The sequence below is a fragment of the Etheostoma spectabile genome, chromosome 9 (genome assembly GCF_008692095.1).
Source record: "Etheostoma spectabile isolate EspeVRDwgs_2016 chromosome 9, UIUC_Espe_1.0, whole genome shotgun sequence".
Taxonomy (NCBI): Eukaryota; Metazoa; Chordata; class Actinopteri; order Perciformes; family Percidae; genus Etheostoma; species Etheostoma spectabile.
Window position 1 is genome coordinate 23,867,429 of NC_045741.1, and position 22,989 is coordinate 23,890,417.

Here is a 22,989-nt window from a genome sequence, read left to right on the forward strand (position 1 = left end):
GTGTGTGTGTGTGTATGTATGTATGTATGTATATATACACACTACTTACTGAAATACGTTATAAGAGTAAGGTAATTTATTAAGTGCTTATTCTAATTTTTTTGTCTGAATGTTTTCACGTTTCCTTTTGTAGCAGTACCATGAATGCTGAGGGATATAAGCATGATCCACACTACACAGAAGCAGAGAGCCTTTGGCATGGGATGCAGAAATCAGAAAGTCTGAATCAGAGGAACAAAGATGGTGATGGCTGGAGGCTGGTGGATGCTTTTCTTTCAGGAGGAGCACCGTGGGGATTTACACTGAGAGGGGGACTGGAGCATCGAGAACCTCTGCTCATAACCAAGGTAAACACCACTTTTTCAATTGTAAATACAGCTGAGAATTGAGCTGGCGTGTGAACTTTTGCAGATCGGTTTTAGTTTTTAAAAGGTCTTGCACACTATTTTTATTTTAAAGTGCTGCACATACAATCACATAGATTTGTGATGTAAATACAGGTGATTTCTTTTCTTTTTTCAATAGACTACATGCATATGTAAAAACAGCTAAAAATTAATTTTTTTTTTTAAAGTTTGGTTCAGCCAAATTCTCTCCCCCCTCCCCGATTTCATGGGACGTTTATCCTGATGGCACCAGTGGTGATGTCTGGCAAAGTTAAATATTACTCTTTGCGTATTTGCTTGCACAAACAATCACTTTTATTAGTTGTGTCCCAGACCAGTACAACTTGATTGATTGATTGATTTTACTAGTTACTGTCATCTGAGGAAACACACAGTGCTGTCTGCTCTGATACCTGACACTTCACTGCTGACATGTCTCTGTACACCTTTATTTGCTGATGCTAGAGAATACAATCAAATTTTTATAGAAGAGAGGGGATGATATTGAACAAATGTTGATATCATGAGCACAGTTGATGATTGTTTTTAACCGTGCTAGCAGCATACAATGTTAGTTAGTCAGTTTGGTCTAGAGTGAGCGGACAGAAATATCTCAACATCTACTGGATGGATTGCCATGACGTTTAGTACAGTTAGTCATGGTCCTCAGAGGAATCACGCTGATTTTGGTCACAACCTGACTTCATCTAGACCCAGCAGCAGCTCAAAGTTTTATGAGCTAAGATAGTAAACATGGTAAACTGCTTAAAGGGACAGTTCTTCCCAAAATAAAATCGGCCCTTACCTGTAGTGCTATTTATCAATCTGGATTGTTTTGGTGTTAGTTACCCAGTGTCTGAAATATTGGCCATAGAGATGTCTGCTTTCCATTGAATATAATGTAACTAGATGGCACTTGGCGTGCTCATAGCACCAAAAAAACAGCAATGTCTTTTCCCATGACCCAGTGACTCAAGATAATCCACAGACCTAGTTGTCAGCAGTTTCATCATGTGTTGTTTGTACAGATCTACACCTGCCAGCCGTATCACTAAACAGAAGGAAGCATACTCATGGACGAGAGGCTCATGCTGGTGACAGTGCAAAATGTAAACAGTAATGGCGTCCTCCTTGGCTTAGCTGTAACATTAGCTAGCAGTATCTGTGAGCTATCTTATTTCCACAAGCTAGCAATGTTGGACCAGGAAGGACTTCTGTGCAATGTTATGCTTGGCGAGTGTAGTTCAGAAAATAATATAAAATAGTTCCTCCCTGAAACACAACACACACAACCAGAATACAGACTTTACTGTTGAGTTTTTCACAAGTAAGGCCGATATCTCCAACACTGGTCACCAAAACCATTTAGATTGATAAATAGCACTAAAGGTACAACATTAACATCAACATCCTAGGATTGTCATTAGTAGCATGTTGGAATGCTGACATGACACAAGCACAGCTTTTCTTGTTTTAGTACAGTCGCATTTGGCAAATTTTGGCTGAATGTGTAGTGAAGTGCTCCAAAGTGAGCATTTTTAAATCCCAAAAAATAAGCATTCAAGAGAACGTGCTCTGTGGCTTGTAGTCCCTGTATGCAATGACTTTGTTAAATTGCTGATGAGTCACAGTATGCATACAGTAAGAGTGCCTAAACACAGTGCAGGCCAATCAGCTCTGAGATCCCAATGTAACCTCAATTCTCTGTTGAGTGTGTAATGATTTACTACAAAAGACCTTGCTAGTTAATTTGACATGGTTTGTTGGGAGTTGTGTCCCTGCTTGATTTTTGTTCGTCGTTTCTGTATTGACCCCCCCGAAAGGGTCCAAAGTCCAACTCAGATGGATGAAACGTAGGATTCCAGGCTTTATATGGGCTTAGAGTGAAACTGCGGACCACCTTCACCACATTACCGTAGGTTTTACAATCATTTTATTAAAAATGACAAGAATTCTGACTATTTTAAGTTTTTGAGCTGTACGACTATATGGCGAGATCACATTGCTGAATTGCGTCTGGTGAGCCATTGCCGATTTGGACTCCGTTTCTTTGGTTTGATATTGACAGCATTTTACTGTTAATGTTTTGTCACTGAACGCCACATCCTTACTCCAAGGGCATTTGTTTTTCTTTCAGTAACGTCATGAAGTAAAGTACTCATGCACTAGATTTAACCAACGTTTTTCAATCTGTCTTGAAATGCATCAGAGTTTTTGTTTGCTGTCACTTAGGTGTGTGTGTGTGTGTGTGTGTGTGTGTGTGTGTGTTAGATCCCACTTGGGGATGCTTTGCTTTCTAATATTTATTTCTGTTTGGAGGATAGTAGGTTGTGGTGCAAGGAGCAGGGGAGGAATGTAGGAGCTTTGTTTGATTTGCTGAATGTAGTGAATTATCTGTGACAGCCCGAAGACCGTTGGAATGGCATGATAGGACAAATTAAGTGAGGATTAGTGATTTGCGCTCTTTTGGAGTGACTCTCTGAGGATAGCCATTGATTTACAAAGGCATGTTGTTGAGTTATTTGTGTTGTCTAGATAAAGTTAACCTACTGTTTTCCTTACAAAATATTAATATACAGTACATTGTAGAAAGGTCTACTAAGTTTCTACAAAACACTCTCTGCTTAGAATTGAAAGAAATGGTTGAGGCCTCCAAGTTTTGTCTCTTGTCTTATGACATAAATATGCGGACATACGGCAGACATGTAAGCCTGAACAGGTATGGCTACAGTGATGCAGGAGGTTAATGGTCATAATGGTTGTTAGACTTGATCTATCAATCAATATGACCATTTTGTGTTTAATAAAACACAGTATTTTCTCTCCTTCTGGGGAAAAGTGTAATAAAACACCGTCACAGACAAGTCCGACTGCTCACAGTTCCCTGTGTCACTGTGTACTGCTCAACCATGTCATGCAGTAGCACCCATGTTGATTTTTGTGTTAAAGCGTAACTCTCTCCAAAATGCAACCTAGGGTGTTTTTGTGGATGTACCTACGTCTAACTTTCGTTTAAAAGCACAATTAGGACTGAAAGGCACTTTTAAGATTCACGGAATTCTTGTTTTTGGGTCAAATAGCCTTTTGAACACGAGAGCCAGGGGCACTGCTATGATACCATCAAAATCAACATTTTTAAAACACTAAGAAGGCTTGACACAACATGAGTCTTTGCTCCAAGTCTCAACACATGAACTCCAGCATTAAAATGAAAGATAATTATTAAAAAAATAAAGGGCCCACAGTTCTATGAGAGGTAAAGAGCATTGGTAAAAAAAATAAGAAAAATAAACCTGGATCTAATTAAAATTCTTAACATTCTTCTCATAGCTCAGGTTATGCTCATGTTCTTTGTGGACTTTAAGTCGTTCGTCTCAATAAACTTATATAATCCGGTTTTACACAACACAGCTGGGCATGTACCTCATACATATATTTCCTGTGCCAGGTTCACGTTTTATATGGAAGAAAATATTATTTGCTCTTAAAGACCAGTACCACCAGATAAACTGCAAACATGTCTCTGTTCTTACACGCTGTGATAAATCACCTGCAGGTAAACAGGTTTTACAAATAATTGCTATTATGTCCTAACGTTGTGGGCTTGATATGGCTGTTTCAGGATTGCTCAATCTTTTGGGCAAAGATGATTCATAGAGAATAGCATTATGTCTCATGGGAGGATTTGTGTAAGTCCGGTTTTGGAGGTAGGGTTATGGAATGCCTATTGATCAGTTAGAAAATAACTAATGGGTCAGTGTGTGCTCTTTGAAGTTATTTCCACCTATGTTTTATCTGAATTTCAAAAAACAAAGGGTCACTACCATGTGTAGGGCTGGGTTTCATTAGACATTTTTCAGTGCTACTGCCAAAATGATACCAGTGTTTTGGCAGCAAGACCAAAACCATTCCTTTTTTGATACCTCACTTTTTGAGTAATATAACAGTTTTCCTACAAAACCTTTTTTTAACTTTCAGAAGAAGTCAGTCTTCTCAAATTGTGCAAGCTTTCACACACGCACAAACAGCTGTCAAAATAACTGCTTAAATGAAATGCACTCTGACCAGGGTTAAAAATTGGTGAGGTCCAGAATTCTTTCTTTTAATGGAGATTATTTACTGCATTTCTAGACGGGCAACATTCATTCCAAAATAACACCTATAAACTGGGGCTGGGTGTTTCATCTATATGATAGGGTCCAACATTAAGGATTGACTGATGCCCCGGAGCCAGTAAAAACATACCAGAGCACACAATCAGCAGGTTGCCAAATTGGGCCAGTGATTAAAAAAAAAAAAAAAAGAGTGAGTGGCGCGTGTGTGCTCTGGCCTACCCTCCGAGACTTCCCTCCCCTCTCAGCGCAAACGCAGACCAAAAATCACATTTCTGTATATTTCGGCTGAATGGCTTAATGTATATCTTGGTATTTTCTACAAAGTGAGCTCACAAAGTGTTCACTGTTCAGTGTAAGTCAAAGCCAGATGTGAGATGTCTCCAGCACATTTTGACTGTGATCATAATAAAATGCAAAGAGAGGGATTCCTTCCCTGTTTGAAATTGTGCAGCTGAAGTGTTTGAACTACGCTGCAGACTGGATTCTCTGCTCACAGTGGCAGCTGACTCATTAACGATCGTCCAGCGTGAGTTGAATGTGCATCTCCAGGTCATCGGCATGGCACCGTCTCACTTGCTCTTTTATACTTGCTGGTGTCTGTGCTGGTGTGTGGTAGAGCGAGTGAGAGAGTGACAGGTTTTTGCTTCGGAACGAGTACCGACCCCCCCCCCCCCCCCCCCCCTTGCTTTCTGACCATGGTCGGAAAGCTATAGCAGGAAATGTAGTGCACGGTGGTGGTGATGGTGCAGTGGACATGAGATATGCCTTTGTTGTGGGAAATCTGGGTTCAATTCCTACTGCGGTGCATTAACCAATGTGTTCCTGAGCAAGACATTTAACCCCTTGTGGTTTCAGAGGTGTGCAACCCCTCTGTAAGGACAAAAGCGTCAGCTAAATGACATGTAGTGTAATTTAATGTAAACCCTCTCCTTTATTTCATGTTGTTCACAGAGCAGGAGAACTCTGAAATAAGTAGAGGAAAATGCTTAGTATCAAACCACAGCCAACCGAACCCATCACTTGTTGCTGTCTGCGTCGCAGCAACGTGTAGTTCGTTTTGTGCGAGGTGTAGATTTAATGCAGGATCATAAATTGGGCATTACTCATAGAATTGAAATGAATGTTACATCCAGTTACAGCCAACGGAACGTTACCAGTGGAAACACAGGTACAAATGCAGGTTTTCCTCTCCTGCTTAATAAAATATACAGCTGTGTAAATAACAATTACAACTGTAGGTAAATGTCAGCAGTGTGGACCTGCGCTGTGTCTCTCTCCATGTTGGAGGAGAGAAGTGAGGGCGGCGTCGCCCAAAGAGCATGAGAGAGGAGAGATGCAAACACAGGCCCTGCTTTACATAAGAAGTGGGTTATGTAATGCAACATCAAACTATAGTGATGTAAACGGTAGGGGTGCACGGATCACAAAACTCACGGTTAGGATCGGATCACGGATCTTTTCTGGTCAGCACACGAAAGGGGGGGGGGGGGACAAAGGACTTTCACCCTGGAAATGTGTGTGCTTTGGGAATGTTTTAATCTGAACAATGATTTTTATTTTCTAAACTTAACTAGTTGTTTTAGTGACTAAACTTTACTGTCATTGCCACATAACGCTCACTTTTTGTTGCCTAAAACTTAACTGCAATGTCTGCCGAAACGAACGGCAGCTCTTGGTTAAAGCCCCCTATTCACAGGTAACTCAACTACCAATTGCCACTAATACAACGCAGCTCTGTAGCCAGCCTCACAGGCTTTCAAATTCCTCCGCTCCTCCAGTAGCCATGACCGTCTCTATCAAATGCTTTTAACATGCCTTGTTCACATGAACAGAAAATTGCATTGCCTGTATCTTTTCATTGCCCCATGGCAATTTGCAATAGGCAGAGATGCTTTAAACGTCAGTCTAACTTACATAGAATGATAAAACTTAAAAGTAACACAAAAAAGCTATGCAAAGGTCAAATACTGCATGCATGAGTTTATGTGGTTGCTGGTGTCTTGTCAAAACAGCAATGAACATTGTCCTGATGTATGCAGGCAGTGCCTAAAATCATCCAAGAGGTCTGAGTTCAATGTCCTGTCAACTCGCTACACAGGACATATGTCAGCAGAAAGACACATTCCTTACCCTCATCACCACCACATCCTTCCCTTAATGTCCCACAGAAAGACATGTGGCTATTTTGGAGTATACCCAGGGATTCAGGATGACTGGTGTTTGACTGATTAGGGCCTAGAGGAAGAATAGTAAACAAAGGACATGATATGGCTCAAGCCGATTGGGCTGCCATAGTGAAAAATGTTTGAAAAAGCACTATCACCCTGCTGCCTTCTTGTTGTGTAGACACTGCCTTTATTTGCCCTTGTTTTTTTTCCTTTGTGCTGCTACTTGACGCTGTTTGCTGTTTTTATGTATATCCTATTCATTCCTAAATTATTTTCTTATTGTGAAGCCATGTTTCCTATTAGGTTGTTTTGAATAAAAATCAGACTACTGTGCAGGCCCTGTGTGTCACATAGATAGATAGATAGATAGATAGATAGATAGATAGATAGATAGATAGAGATATCCTTTATTTGTATGTTTATTTAACATTCTCTCCTTTGTTTTCCTCAACCACTGTTGACATTCTATGAGTTTTTGGAGCTACTGTACACCATGCTTGTCTGCGTACTCTGTAATCAAACTTACATTGGCATTCAAAAAAAATGTAAAAGATTTTGCACAGCAGCATGGTCTGGTTGCAAACACTGTACTGTATAATTGAGTATTCTGCAGTTTGCAAAATTAGTCCATCTTTTTTAAATCCGTAAACCCAATGTCACAATGCTTTAGAGATGACAATGCAACAAATTCCACCAAAAGACCAAAAACAACCTTTTGACAAGTGTTTGCTGAACTCTGTTTTTTTTCCAGTGTGCCATAGTGCTCCATTGTTGTCCGAAAACTATTAAAACATAACAGGGTGCCCTGGAAGCTCACCCGATTAAGTGTGCGCCCCATATACTTAGACTCTGTCCTTACCAAAGTGGCCCAGGTTTGAGTCCGACCCGCGGCCCTTTGCTGCATGTCATTCTCCTTTCTCTCTCCCCACTTACTTGTCTTCCGCTATTCTATCAAATAAAGGCCAAAAAATATCTATCTACAGATTTATGCTGTAATACGCTTATGATAGCCACCATTAAGGCTGAACAATATGTAATTTTTTATCGTCATTGCAACATCAACTGCCAAAATAAACACAACCCAAAAAGGTAACGACATTCTGCGGAAAACGCCCTACACTTATGTGTTAGTTGAAAGAAAATATCAATAAAAACACTTAAAAATGTCATTCTTTTTTGTTGTTTTGTTTAAGACCTTACCTTAATCTTGCACAACCACAACCACTAGTTTACCCTTGTGAAAGACAACCAGTTAATGTCCATTTGGTGCTTGAGTGTACCTGAGGTAAATGTATTCAAACTAGTGTTAAGAAGTGAGAATGATCCGGTTTAGTAAAACTGGAATGTTTTGTGTCCATTTTAAACACGGTAACCAACTGTAAACACATCAGTCAGTGATTCGGTTTCTCAGCAAAAATACCCTACCATATCAGGACCAGCTCAGGAATCTAGCCAGTCATAAAAACTCAGTCCACCCTGCCTTAACCCTGCCTTAAAATTGGTATTGTAGAAAAATGAAAAGGGGCTTTGATTTGAGCTATCTTGGCTCTGGTTTTCTGTGCTGAGGATAAAGGCCATATAAGACGTAATGGTCTGTAAATGAACACATACCTTTGTAATTGAGTCATACAGCCCCCTCTCACAGGTTGAGTGGAGAACTGATAGTTAGCTGCAGAGCTTGACTTTTGTGTGTTAACGTGCCAACTGCCAAGCAAGTTCTCACTGCTTTTCTCTCCACACTGAGCCGTGCTGTCTTTCTCCTCTCATATCTGACTTACTGCGTCAGTGTGAGGACAGCACTGACCTTAACGCTGACACTTCAGAGACCTCCGCTGTAGCTGTGCTTTTGTCAGTTTAATATCTTATGTGCAGTGGGTCTGATGGGATATGTTAACACTAGCAGTTGTTGACTCCAGTGTGCTGTGCTCAGTTCACTGTACTTCCCTTTGAGAGATGTGTTATTCCAGGTGTCTGCCCTCAAACAAACACAATGCAGTTTGTTTTTACAGCATGCCACTAGCTTGGACAGTAGCTTTTTGAAGTATTTTTATAGCCTTTGATTTATGTCTTCAGAAACTACTCTACCTGCTGTTAACTGCTAGTACTCTTCTGTCACTGTTACCATATAAAATATATTAAGAATGTCAACAAGAAACTGCTGGCTTTTGGGTGAACATATCCCTTAAGCATCTTAAGTTTTGTAATTATACTGCCCTCGTTTGTGTGTGTGTGTGTGTGTGTGTGTGTGTGTGTGTGTGTGTGTGTGTGTGTGTGTGTGTGTGTGTGTGTGTGGGTGTTGTGTGTTGTGTGTGTGTGTGTGGTGTGTGTGTGTGGGGTGTGTGTGTTGGTGGTAGTGTGTGTGTGTGTGTGTTAGGCTCCATAATTTCAATATACCCACAGTAGTCTTTCATAAATGGTTTCCTGCTCTGAAGATGCTTTGTAATATACACTGAAAACATGTGTCCAAATATTGCAAGTTTTTTTGCTTGTCTCCTCAATTCAATCAGGGTCTTTTTGTTCTGAAACACAAGGTCACGGTAGCATGATCTGCACCACTATAGGCTTTAAAACCCACGGTAAATATCAGGGGTTTGCTTATCACCGGTTTCAAAGTACTGAGAAGCAGTAAGTAGCACCAAGGTTAGGCTGCATGAGATTACTTCAACTCTTTCACAACACTGTGGTTGGAACTTCTTGGATATAAGAAGTTTTTTGGCACCCTCTTATGAACTGGATAATCTCTATGCGCCTGTGGCCACTCTGATTAATATAAATATTTAGCACTATGTGCATTAAAGGCACACTCCTTGATTGGTGGGCAACACCCATTATGGCCCTACTGTCACATTCCAAAGGCAGAGGTCCACAAAGACCGTTCGATCAAAAAGGTTATAATAAGATGTGACACTAACATTCTTTTTGCGCAACAACCACAATTGTGGACTCAATGCTGCCGTGAATAATACATATATAAGTACCGTTAAAAGCATAAAGTATCCGTTACCTTCTGTCATGAAGATCCACAAGCAGTATTCTTCTTCTGCTGAAATTATCCGGGTAAGAATCCAGAGCTAGCTTTTAGGTTTCCCAGCAATCAGGTAATTATTGACCAAAAGATGATCTGAAAACCAACTTAACTTGTCAAACTGGCTTGGCAAAAATGCTAACATGTTATATAATGCTACAAGTTTTCTTTATATAACATATGTCCTTTCACAAACTATAGGTTTTAGCGTAGACCTCTATTCCAGTAAGTCAGTTCAGACAAGACTGTCTGATTGCCTCTAAAAGACCTTTTCCATGAAAAATTCAATTTTCTACCATTAATTCTGCTTTCCCATGCATGAAAAAGTAGGAAATAGTTCCAATGGGTGGTGCTACAGCAACCGTCCGAAGTTTAAAAATTCATAATAAATCAGTTGTACTTGCTACTGTAGCACTTTGCAACTTTAAATAAAATGTAGGCCCACGTGAGCAGACATGTTCATATGCTTTGAGCGGCGAGGAAAGTTTTTTCTCCTCACACAGTTTTTGCTCCCTGCACCTTCCCCGCATCTTCGGACTGTCCTCCACTAAAGATCCTGCCAGATATCTGCAGAAAAAATTGCGCCCGCAGTGCATTTAAATGTTTTACTGTAAACAGTACTGTAAACAACTGTTGCAAAATCTTAATGATTGAATCTTGATCCGATGATCTCATGGTAGAAGTAGTGTGGTACATTTCAGAATTGTATCTCAACCTGAATGTTTGACATACGACAATACTTCATGTAAGCTATTGCAGTCAGTGGAAATAGAAGCTGTGGGCAGTGATCGTTTCAAACATGAATGAATGAATCCAACCACAGGTGTCAATGTAAATAGGCTATTAGTGATTGTAATATTCAAACGTTCTTTTGACTTATTGTTTTTCTCTCTAACTATGTATTTGTAATTAAAAAACGAATCAGAATACGTTTTTTTGCAAAGTAAGTTTTGACATGTAAGGAATTTGCCTCTGTGTTTGGTGCATAATTAACATTTCACAAGGAAATAAAATAAAAGTATTACGCTTTTTTCTGAAACGTTATCCATATACTGTATGTTTACCATACCATTGTCGTTGTTTTCTTGCAGTTTTAAATAAATGAATCCGCTTTCACAAGTAGGATTGGCATATTTTACGTATCTCCATTATTAATTCAAGCCCTTGGTTCAGTCCAAAATGGCAGGGACTCAGTTCTGCTGCTGCGTGCAGATGTTGTATTGACGACCCAATGGTGTGTGTCCTCTCATTATTAATGTTGTTGTTGTTATTATTAATGTTATTATTGTTGTTGTTGTTATTATTATAACCTATGACCTTCTTGGTTTGATGTCATCTAGCTTCCTCTGAATTCCCACACCCACAACCCACAAGTTGGCTTTCTTTAATATGTTGGTATCTTTATAAAATGTTGTTTTCCATCTGCTGTGTTTATGTTCCAGGTTGAGGAGGGCAGCAAGGCAGCAGCTGTGAGTCTCCAGGTCGGAGACGAGCTTGTCAACATCAACGAGATTCCCCTGAGTGGCTACAGGCAAGAGGCAATCTGCCTAGTCAAAGGCTCCCACAAGACCCTCAGTCTGGTGGTGAAAAGGTAGGTAACCAATCCTCGGTGCCCTCCCATGCCCTCTCCTTCTACATCTGCTGCTGTCACAAGTGCACCACCCTCTCAGCCTAATCGGTTACTATGGTAACATTTCCAACAAACCAAGGTGACAAAGGAGTAGACACAGAGGATCCTGGCCCTTGCAGCTGTTTTTCTGCATAGTGTGTCTATAGACTTAGCCTGCACTTCCTGGTTTTTCCAAGCTGTCGCTTGAGTTTTCTGCAGCTAGATGGTCCTGTTTTGCCAGGTTATACTTGGTTGCAGTCAGTAGGAGCGCGTGGCTTGTGACACAATTTTTCATGATCATGTTGAAGGAAGGAAGTGAGGCTGTAGGTGACATCATTTGCTCTATTAGATCACACGCAGGCAGGTGTGGGAAGGACAAACAAGGGGAAGTTATGATGCAAATGACACTATTTGGCACTGGGACTGTTTTTATCAGTCTGTTGGTCTCACACCCTCTGGGATAAGGCATTTCTAGTTTGCTTTTTTTCCCCTTCTTTGCAGCACTTAACACCACACATCTCACTCTTTCTCATTGACCAAAGAACAGACTGCAGCGGAACAAGCCCACGATAAATGGTTACATTCACTTCTTTTGTCAGAGGCCGGTCCCTGTGACTTATTGACTCCAAGGTATTGTTGAGTATTCATATCTTGTTTAACTGATGAATCATTTGTCAACTGAGTCCTGAAGGCCTTCTTACAAATGACCTTGTTGTGTGTGAAACACTGGTCCCATTGTCTTTTTGTGCCATCCGCATTTTCTTTTGTACACTATCGTATAATAACGTAATCCCTGAACAAATCCTACCATTCAAGGAAGTCATTTTACCATTTATCTCTCCACAAGGACGTGGCTGTGAGTCTTGCTCATTGTGTTTTATTCTCAATAAACATGTCTATAATAGGATCTGGAAAAAAGAAGGATGTGTAACTGTTTATAACAGTGTGTGCCTATTTGATTACTTGTGTTTTTGTGGGGTAACTTAAAGGCCCTGAAGACACATCTTTTCAACTGGCGTCTTACTATGAGCAATGAAGTCTACATTAACAGTTTTCACAGTTTTCTGCCAAAGTTAGAGTTTTGGTTGCCACACATGAAAGATTTCTATAATTCTGTTAATGTCATTGCTTTTCTCACTGGTTTGAAGTGGGAGGAGCTTAGTTGGAAAAACATGATGTCACACACTTCCCTGCACCGTTCAGGATGTAGCAAGAATTTGAATCCCAATCTGATGACGATGTTGTGGGGATGTTTGCTCATGTTGCCATGTCATTTACCATAAAATCAACCCACACAGTCCTGTTTCCCCACTTAAAATCTGAATAATCGTTTGATTGGATACATTTGTGTATACACCACGGAACAATTTAAAGGTGCCATAGGTAGGATTGCAAAGATCCAGGACTGGAAAAAATTTGAACATCGACAACTTCTCAGTCCCTTACCCCTTTCCGCTAAAGCCCGAAACAGTGTTCTAAGTCCCTCCCCCTCACAAGGGAGAGCTGTGCACGATAGAGCGGGGAAAACCTTTCTGCAGCTCGTGCACGTGGAAAGGGGAGGGGAAGGCGCTATGAAATACGTGTACACGAGTAGTGATTGACACACAGTTAGACACCTCCCCCCCCACCCCGGCCCTGATTGGTGCATCTGAACAGGGAGCAGTGTTTTTTTGCAAATCCCACTCCTAGCTGTAGATGCTAGCTGGTGCCAGAGGAGCAGGATTTCTTTTTTCCTTTTTTTTTTTTAAATGATCTGCTTCATGCAGTTCTATTCGAACATAGCGTCAGTTTCAGCAAATGTGAAAAAAAGTTAGTTTTATAAGGCTTACCTGCTGCACTTTTTGACACTGGATTTGAACTTGATGAAATTGAAAATTTATTTTTTAATTTCATTGGGTCTTTAAAACACATTGTTGCAGCAGTTAAAGTATCTTTTGCTTTCCGCAGATTACATTTTTAACTTCATACCAACTAATCTTATATGGCTTCTGCCAACAGAAAACCATTTGCAAGAACAAATTGTGAGAAAAACCCACTAGTCTGTAAAGAAATTGGACATACACTTAGGTGCCCGTAGGTACACATATTTAAATAATGCAGCAATGCGGTAAGTTCTACCTACATTAAAGGTGCTCTAAGCAATGTTGTGTGATGTTACTTCTTGTTGATGTTGTAAGTATTTTCAAACGAAACAAGTCTAGCTCTCCCTCCCTCCTCCTCATCCCATCCCCTCCCCCTCCCTTCTGTGCTTCCGCACACTAACCCCCCCCCCAACCCCCACCCCCAAATCCTTCTTGTCTGTTGTTGGCTGGAAAGCTGGAACACTGTTTGTGTATACTTTGTGGTGCAGGTGGGCACAGTTTGTTTTTGTTGCCATTTGTAGGCCTTGGGCTGTCTACAGAGACCGCGTTTTTTACAGTGTGTTCTGGGGACAGGCAGCTAGCAGATGTGAGATGTTTTTTACAGTTGTGTTCTGGGACAGGCAGCTAGCAGATAGTGAGGAGATGTTTTTTACAGTGTGTTCTGGGGACAGGCAGCAGCAGATAGTAGGAGATTTTTTACAGTGTTCAGGGGACAGGCAGCTAGCAGATAGTGAGATGTTTTTTACAGTGTGTTCTGGGGACAGGCAGCTAGCAGATAGTGAGAATGTTTTTTACAGTGTGTTCAGGGGACAGGCAGCTAGCAGATAGTGAGATGTTTTTTACAGTGTGTTCTGGGGACAGGCAGCTAGCAGATAGGGAGGAGATGTTTTTTACAGTGTGTTCTGGGGACAGGCAGCTAGCAGATAGGGAGGAGATGTTTTTTACAGTGTGTTCTGGGGACAGGCAGCTAGCAGATAGTGAGGAGATGTTTGCTGTATGTGACAACAGATGTTGTAGCCTAAAACATGGGTGACATCGCTTAGAGCACCTTTAAAGGTAACCGGTATATTTTTCCGTTTTTGTTGAAACTGGTTATTTTGGAGGATGTAGTTTGTGGTGCTGTTAAATAATGTTGTATCATACTGACAGCTGTTAATAATGTATATAATATGCTGTTAATATTTTGTTCACTGAATTTGTATCGATGTGAGTTGGGTAAATGACTAAAACAACTCCCTGTCTAATGCAATAAAGTTCTTCAACAGCATCACAAACTACTGCACATGCCAAAAGATAAATTATACTGTAAATCAACTCAAAATTGACCTAGAAGCAGTCCTAATATTACTAAATATTTCTAAAGTGTCTTGTATCATGGCTAATCACTTGCTAGTGTCACATGATTCATGGCAGCAACATTTATTTTTCCTTTTTAAAATGGGGAGAATAGGAAATAAATACTGTGACGATTCTACTACAGAAGAGCAGGAGGCATAGAGAAAGGATCTGGGAATTGTCATTTTGGTATGTTTGTAATTGTAAATGGAAAAAGACATCTCCTTACAAGGACAAGTCTTATTGTTGATATTGCAAAGTTGATATACAGTACCTCAACACTTTAATAGTTGTACAGTGTGGCATTCCACATCACTACCTTTACCAGTATGGAAACCTAATGTTTGAAACTTTATCTGTGCCTGCGCATTTAGGGGTCGGGATGCAGCACCGTTCTTTTGAGCTCAGGGATAGTTGAAGGAGAATCAGGAAGCTGTCAGAACCTGCTCCTCTATAGGTGTGGTCTCTGTTATAGACAGAAGAAGGGCGGAGCTTGATTTAGCAAGTCATGTATTTTGGATGCAGTGACTAATGTGAGACTGTTGGTATAGTGTCATTTAGAAAAGAGGCAGGGCGCGGCTCATCACACTTCACATACAGTTTAGATAGGTGAGGGTTTTTGTGGGAGGCACCTTGTCCTTGTTTGTATTGCACATGCCTCGACAACACTACTGTGCAATCCGGGCCTCAACTTCAGTATGTCAAAAGAGGGAATCTTTCAAATTTATATAGTTTTCACTTCTTCGATGTGATTTAAAACATCTGCACATCAAAAATTAAACTAGGGTGTGAGCTGCAGTTAAATTGTACATTTTATGCTAGATTTGTTTAAAACTTGCCAACACTAACTGCTGCATACAGTGAGACACACAGCAGCACATTGCATGTGCCTGCATTCCAGCTTGCTATTGTTATGCTTTGCTAACTGTTAAATCCAAAAGTTGTAATTTGGCTAAATGCGGAACCCTTACTTTGAATTCTGGTTACTGTATATGGACAGTCCTTGTCTTAAAAGCAACTTTACTGACACCAAAGAAAACAAACAATACCAGTGCCACTGGAATTCGCAGAAAGTAGCTCTACCATGTTGCCTTGGAAGCTTGGATATCGCAGTGGTGATCAACATAGCTAAACTCTTTTTACATGAGGTGTTTACCTCTCTAGTTTAGAACAGATAGGATTTTAATTTGCGTCAGGACCCCCCGCAGTGGTTGGCCTTCTTTTCCCTCCCCTTAGGCATTTGCAGAACATGCTACTAACTGCAAAGTGAATCATTAAACTTTACAACATGAAGCTTGAAGTTTGTTGTGGCTTTTGGTTTCCCCCTTCTGGCATTGTTACAGTAGTACCACAGTCACTAACATGCTTCATTATTCTGCATTGGATGAGACGTTGTCTAGTGTAGCTGAAGGCTTCTCCTTCCTCTCTCTTTCACTTGTTGCAGCATCACAAATATTACATCTATCTGGCTATTTTAGATGTGTTTGCCCTGTACAGAGGTGTGGTGCACAATCCAATTATACCTGGGAGAGCTTATTGGCCCAACTTACAGTGTAAGCATTCAGTAGGGGTTGCAGTGCCGAGGCTTACATTTACTGGTCTTTGTTTTTCTAAATAAGCCTATGTAGTACGTTTGGAATGCTGTGCACTGAATTCTTGTCTTAAGCAGATTTCTTAAAATTGTTTGGGTCTCAGCCGAGAAAATCCTAGTTTAGAGATTTATGTGTAGCCCTGTCTTAACTGCACCCCTCGGTTTCTTTTTGGTTTGCTCCATTCCCAAGGTTGACACGGAGTCACCGAAATAGACATCTTTAGCTAAACAAGAAGGTTTCAATCAAATAAACTTTTTTTTAACCGTACTGTCTAATCAGAGCAAAAGAGACAAAAAGATGTGAAAAATTTTGAACCGGGGGGAGAAATCATTTTTTAAATTTTCCTTATGGGCGTTACATATTTTTTAAGATTACTTTTTTGGGCATTTTAGGCCTTTAATGGACAGGACAGTTGAAGTTATGAAAGGGGAGAGAGAGGGGGAGTGACATGCAGCAAAGGGCCGCAGGCTGGATTCAAACCCGGGCCGGCTGCGTCGAGGAGTAAACCTCTATATATGGGCACCCGCTCTACCAACTGAGCTATCTGGGTGCCCTGGGCATTACATATTTATACTTTGCCTTTTGGGCAACATGAGAAATATATTTTTTCATACCATACTAGTGATTATGAATGTGAATAGGGAAGATCACTCACAGTGAACTACAATCAAAGCATGTCATGCCAGACATTACAGAAACATTTAATCATTTCTCACACTTTTAACACTTTTGACTACTTTGTGCATGTTTGCTTGTGCTATTATATTATATATGACACTTGGATTGTTTGTGGTTGGTCCACAGTATGTCATTATGAGGGACTACATTTAATCCCCACTCTGGCTCTGTTTTCACCTGCTTTCAACATCTGATCTGAATGATCCAATCACAAGTGGGCAGCTCGTGTGTGTGTGTGTGTGTGGTGTGTTGTGTGTGTGTTGTGTGGTGTGTGTGTGTGTGTGTGTTGTGTGTGTGTGTGTTGTGTGTGTGTGTGTGGTGTGTGTGTGTGTGTGTGTGTGTGTGTGTGTGTGTGTGTGTGTGTGTGTGTGTGTGTGTGTGTGTGTGTGTGTGTGTGTGTGTGTGTTGTGTGTGTGTGTGTGTGTGTGGTGTGTGTGTGTGTGGTGTGTGTGTGTGTGGGTGTGTGTGGTGTGTGTGGTGTGTGTGTGTGGTGTGTGGCTGGGACTGTGACTGTGAGTGTCAGTCACTCACATAGGCTACGTCATACATTTCTAAGAGAACCATGCAATGGATAATGAAAAAACGTCGCCTATATGCGTCATGTTCGGACATTGTGTGTCTGTGTGTGCCAAAGGACGTAACTTCTCCTTCTTCTGACTACTTCTAGATATCTGCTTTATCTAACCCTTTCATGTTTGCGTATAGGAGTCTCACATTTCCTAATTTTGTCGCTTCATAATAACAGCTTTTAAATAACAAAACAATGGGCTTGCCTGCTTCTAAAAAGCAACAGCAGAGCGGTAATAACAGGAATGTCTGTAGTAATATCCTACATATTTGTGAATTTAGGTACATTTTATGAACCAAACAAAAAAGGTTATTGGCTAGCGGCTTTTCTCTGTCGTGTCGGAAAGACTTGTGTCCTGCCGACACGGCCGCCTTTTCAAGGCTACCACGAGGCACAGAACACCAAAGAGCCGGGGAGGAGAGCAGGCGGGCAGATCTGTGCAGAACACCGGAACAAAAACACAGACACATCGCTGACAGTATAATAACATCAAAACCAAGGTTCACTCTCAATGGTGTCTGTGACATGAGAAATACTTTCAAAATACTAATGTTTTTAAAAACACACAACTACCAATAGCTGGACAAAGCTGGTAAATGAGTACATATTGAACTTACAGTTGAAAATCGGTTCTTCAGTGTAGCCCAGGACACATTTGTGTACACACTACTAAAAGAATGTGCTCATACACTGTCCAGACCACCAGGTCAAGTGATTAGATCTCAATGCATCCTCAATGCGTCCTTTGTAAATTTTCACCTGTACTTAGAGATGGCTACATGTGATCAAATCATTCAGGACGGATTTTCAAACCAAAAAACGGGACCACTTGTTTGTAGTTGTTGCTTGCCTTGTGCTCCAGGGGCTCTGGGGGGGATACTGTTACGAGAGTGAAAGCTGCTTGCTTAAAAAATTGACAGGTTGTTGGTGAATTTATACCAGCACTCTGAGTTACTGATTTACCCCGAAACAACCTGAATTGTAATACTGGATGGTGTTTAAGACGCAGAACATGCAGGACTTTGTTATAGTGATGTTGTTAAACCCTCACCTTCAGACAAAAGGTTTACAGGTGTTTCTGACTGTGGGTCAGTGCAGACAGCCGGTGACTTGACAGCTGGTATGCCACTCACCCCAGGAATGTGCTGGTCATTACATGCTACTCATGGTTCACCTCTTTCACCCGAAACATGACTGGTTTGATTGTAGGGTCTGCTGAAGAGGGCCTTTGTCAGACCCACTGGGACCAAATGGAATCCACCGGCTCACCTGCTGAGTGCAGGTTGGGTGCATTACAACCTCAACATCTTTCTGCCCTATACAATACAGTACATGATGCTGCTCTTCATTTTCCCACATGTCATACAATAGTGAATGCATGTTTCTGTCGAAGCCACACATTGTAGGGCATTATATTGTCTTTGAGGAATCTCACACCATGGTCAAATCAAAACATATTAGTTAAGGTTAACAATCCATGTGATACAGGAGGCAATTGCTAAACTTAAGAAAATGATGCATTTGCTGTACCTCACAATGAGAACCTTGTTAGGATGTTATGTTTGATTGCTTCCCTCACAATAGATCACTGTTAATTGTATTGCTTTCCTATCAGCTTTAGGTTGCAACCATTCTTTGCTAATCTTCTTGCCTGTCACCAGAAATCTTGCTGGTGTGCCAGAGCAAGTTAATAAGGAAAAACCTTGTTTGTCACTCAGGCAGGAGTGTTTTCTCCCATTAACGCCATTTAGGATGGTCATTATGTTATTTTACAGTATTTTATATTGAGACAACTATAATCTGTACAGCTGTAAATATTTGCTATACCACTTGTACAGTTACATTGGCACAATGGCCCTTCATTTATGCAGGTGTTGCATAAAAGTCAGGACCCTGCAAATTTGGAAAATAAAATTGCTTGTTGGGCAATTTAAAAGAATAGTTAATGAAATACTTTGTCTACATTTTGCACCCAAAAAGGCAGAAATGTGTCTTTGGTTTGACTGTGCCAAATCTGCTATTAAAAGGGTACATTCAAAGCATCATACAAAACACATTTACCAAAATGTGTCTAAACATATTTACGTAAAAACACAATACACTAGAAGCTACATTTAAAAGGAGCACCAAGCACTCCATGGTGTTAAACAAAATAGATAGAAAGTGCTGGGTGCTGAGTTAGCAAGCTGGCTTCAAAAAGTGTCTCCTCACTGATCAAGATATTTTATGGCATTCAAAGGGCACAGCAATTGGCACTCTTCATTTATATAATTTATTACGTCCTATACACACTAAGATCCTAACTAATAGGTATGTTGTATAGGTTATGTGACAGAAGGGGACAGTTTCCAAAAGCCTTTTTTGAATGGAAGTTAGTAGAGATTTCGAACATGAAAATCCATGAGAATCTACGAAGCACTTGTCTACCAGAACGGGCATGGCCACTTTATTAATTGTCAAAATGATCTCGCCATTTTGACTGTAGTATAAGGTAAGCCGGCTGGCTAATTGTCCCAATTACACAAATGGTGATTAATGTGCCTTGTCCTGTTAATGTAATAAAATAAAATCCATAAATAAATGAATCAATCTTTGTACCCTCCAGAATAGGCATAACAGGGCAAAAAACCCCACTTTTAAAATGTAAAAAAAAGGGAAATTAAGTGACATACTGCTAATTGTGTCATTGAGTATAATACTAATTTAAATAAACACAGCACACTATGTCATAATGGTTTTAGTCCAACCAGATAATAGAGTAAAATGCTATTGTGGCTAATCTAAGCCCAATGGGCATGATGTTTAATTATTAGTTATTCATTTATGTTGAGTTCATACATTCATTGAACTACTACTAATTAAACACAACCTGAAATAATGAGCGCACCATGTTCTTAAATCAATAGTTTTAATTACTAAGTTGTATGTGCCATGTGTCGCTGACATCCCTGCTTGTGCAGTTGCAATGCTCATTTCCCGAGGCTTTGAGTAAACAGGGTGCCCTTGCACCCCAGAGAGCAACCTGTTACCATAGCAATGGTAGAAATGTGTGTCTGCCGCACAAGAGGGGAGATGGGAAGACAAGAGTCCGGCATTTCATCCCGTCATTAGCATATTAGCTCCTAAGAGCCAATGAGACGAGGCAAGTTACGGGACTACTCCGAGGGGACTGGCTGTGACAATAGCCCTCCTCCTTCTCTTTACTCTCTTTCACCCCCTCCCCGGGGTAAAACCCACGTAATCCTGAAGGAAATCTTCCCTCCGTTCAAACTAATTCAGCCCACAGAACTTAGTTTTAGTCATGGCCACACTGTGTTGAACATTCTGTCTTTGAGTTGTGGTTGATTGTGTGATTGTGTGTTCAGAGGTAGTGGAGTTGTGCCATCATGCTCAGACCTCAGCGGCCTGCATGTGTCTTTATTTTAGCTCGTGTTTAAAGTGTCTGTGGAATGCAGTGCCTGACCAGCACACGGGTACAACTGGCCTCACTTCCAAATTGAGCTCCAGGCTAATATTATTGTATGGTCTTTTGGATAACACTCTTCTTCTTTGTGTCCATTTTGAATTCCTTCATCCAGATGTTTGGTGAGTCAAACTGAACATTTTATCTTTTACTCACTTTTTGTATTTTACACTTTTGACTTCTGTGTTTGAAGGCCATCATATCTGCTGCTTTTTGTCTTTCTTGTGATAGTTCAGTGAATAACTGGGGGACATATTGTGGCCTTCTTTGCCTGCTTTTATGACCCTAATACTCTGTTATTGTGGTGATTGTTTTTGTCTTATCTTTAATTATGAGGTCATTCATCATTTAGGTTAAGCCATGATCAGCAAGACTTAGCATTCCCTACCAAATACAAATTAATCTTTAGGTAAAACAAAAATCATCTGTGAATACTCTTCCTAAATTATTATTAATACATTGGCCGTTACTTTGTTTAACAAGTCTGTTTGGTTTTGTACACATGTGTTGTTTATTTTTAAATGTGGACTGGTTGGTACCGGATACATTTGAAGGGACATGGGGTTCTAAACTGATCACTTAGAAAATAGCCTCTCCCCTGCCCCCATTCCTGCCAACTGATTCACTTTCCTAGCATATCTGTGCTGGCCCAGCTGTAGCCCTGACGATAGGCCTAATAAAACCAGGGTAATTTGCATACCAATAGCAGGCGCCATGTGTGACTACCTCCTAGTGCCCTAGAAACACGGACTGTGTGGAGACAAGGAAGACTGGGCTCCATGTTGGCTTTTCTTTGTCCTCTAAATAGGCTTTAACTTTAATCCATTAATTTTGTGAAATTGTCCCACTTTATTGAGCTCAACCAATTCTCTGTCTGAAAATCTATAAAGAAAAGAGAGAGAAAATCTGTCTCAGTCTTTAAAAGTAGTGCAAGGTGCAGATATAATAGCTTATACATTCCACCCAGTAGTTTGCTCCAGGTCTCCATCTGAAGGAAGCTGGTGTTCGGGCCTCTTGTCATCAGCTCATTGAAGGCCTTTAGACAAGGTGACTGTGGGGGCAGGACCCCCTGACCTCATGGCTTTGTAGGCCAAGTCTTGAGTCCAATGAGGGCAAAGCTTTGTCTAAAATTGTTGACCAGTGCAACACCAATTTTCCACAGTTCCCTCATAGTAAAGTTAGCTACCGAGGTCTAACATACGATACTAGACTGAGGCTAAACAATTAACAAGTATTTACAGGTGTTTTAAAATGTATTCCGCTTAAGTCATGTTTCTTTGATAGGTGTCAGAACCTGATGCGTAAAATCTTACCAAAAGTCAAAAAGAACATGTCATGCAATATAAGCTCCATTTAAAACACAAACCTTGAATCAGTGTAACCCATTTTATACAAGTAGAATATGAATATATATATACTGTGTATTTATTATTATAATATTGTGTGTGTGTGTGTGTAAATACAACTTTCCCTATAACCCTCCGTGTTAAACAATTGTATAAACTCAACTACATTAATATCACTGTAGGTGTACTAAATGAATACCAAAGTCTCTTGTGCCTGTGAAGTGATATGCGGGCTGTCTGGGAGGCAGACGACAGCTTGAATCGAGGGGTGATGTGCTGATCTGATTGAGATTCTCTATTATGTTAAGCTCCCTGCCCCATGCTGGGCCTGTGTTCCCCCTGGGACCATATGGCAAAGTCGGAACACAACCAGCTCACCTCAGCTACAAACTGTTGTTTAGATAATGAGCCTAATGAGAGATGAGTAAAACTGTTGCTGTTCCACTCTGGTTATTGTCTTCTGTGTTGTAGGTCCATCATAAAGGGTTGTTCTCACCGTTTTCCATGAAACTCAAAACTGTGAAACCAGGACAATGCGTTAGTTTGACCAGGAGAGGGGGCTATAACGCCATGTACCAGTGGACATGTACACTTCTGTAGACGGCATGTTCCTGTGAAGTAGAACACTCTGTGATAATTCAGTGGGATCAGAAGGGATTTAGATAACCTTTGTCCTAGTGAGCTTTTTTAGACACTAACCTTCACACTAAGTTTTCTTCAGTGCTATAGTGTGCACAAACTTTCAACAATCAGAACCAGTGGTCTAAGTGTCAGATGGTCTTTGTCCTGTCTTCTCCTGTGGGTCCAGTCAATTGTCAATGAGCTCTTAGTGTGTGTGTGTG

The 22,989-nt window shown here is 40.6% G+C and overlaps 2 protein-coding genes across 11 annotated transcripts in view; both read left to right on the top strand.

Annotated features, from left to right (window-relative positions):
* The window catches only part of LOC116696082 (AP-1 complex subunit sigma-2), a 33,908-nt gene extending 25,705 nt beyond the window's left edge, over positions 1-8,203 (top strand). For both annotated transcript variants that reach the window (XR_004333613.1, XR_004333614.1), the window contains one exon: positions 8,192-8,203. The gene's annotated coding sequence lies outside the window, so the exon portion shown is untranslated. The remainder of the gene's footprint in view (positions 1-8,191) is intronic.
* Positions 1-22,989, top strand: part of shroom2a (shroom family member 2a) — a 37,271-nt gene that overhangs the window by 1,538 nt on the left and 12,744 nt on the right. For 3 of the 9 annotated variants that reach the window (XM_032526675.1, XM_032526676.1, XM_032526677.1), the window contains exons 2-3: positions 134-347; positions 11,137-11,285. In XM_032526675.1, the coding sequence (XP_032382566.1) occupies positions 141-347; positions 11,137-11,285 (356 nt within the window). In that variant the 5' untranslated portion in view covers positions 134-140. Of the gene's footprint in view, positions 1-133; positions 348-2,281; positions 2,302-11,136; positions 11,286-20,583; positions 20,924-22,989 lie in introns of those variants that run through there. The other 6 variants (XM_032526684.1, XM_032526681.1, XM_032526683.1 and 3 more) reach the window with 6 other exon arrangements.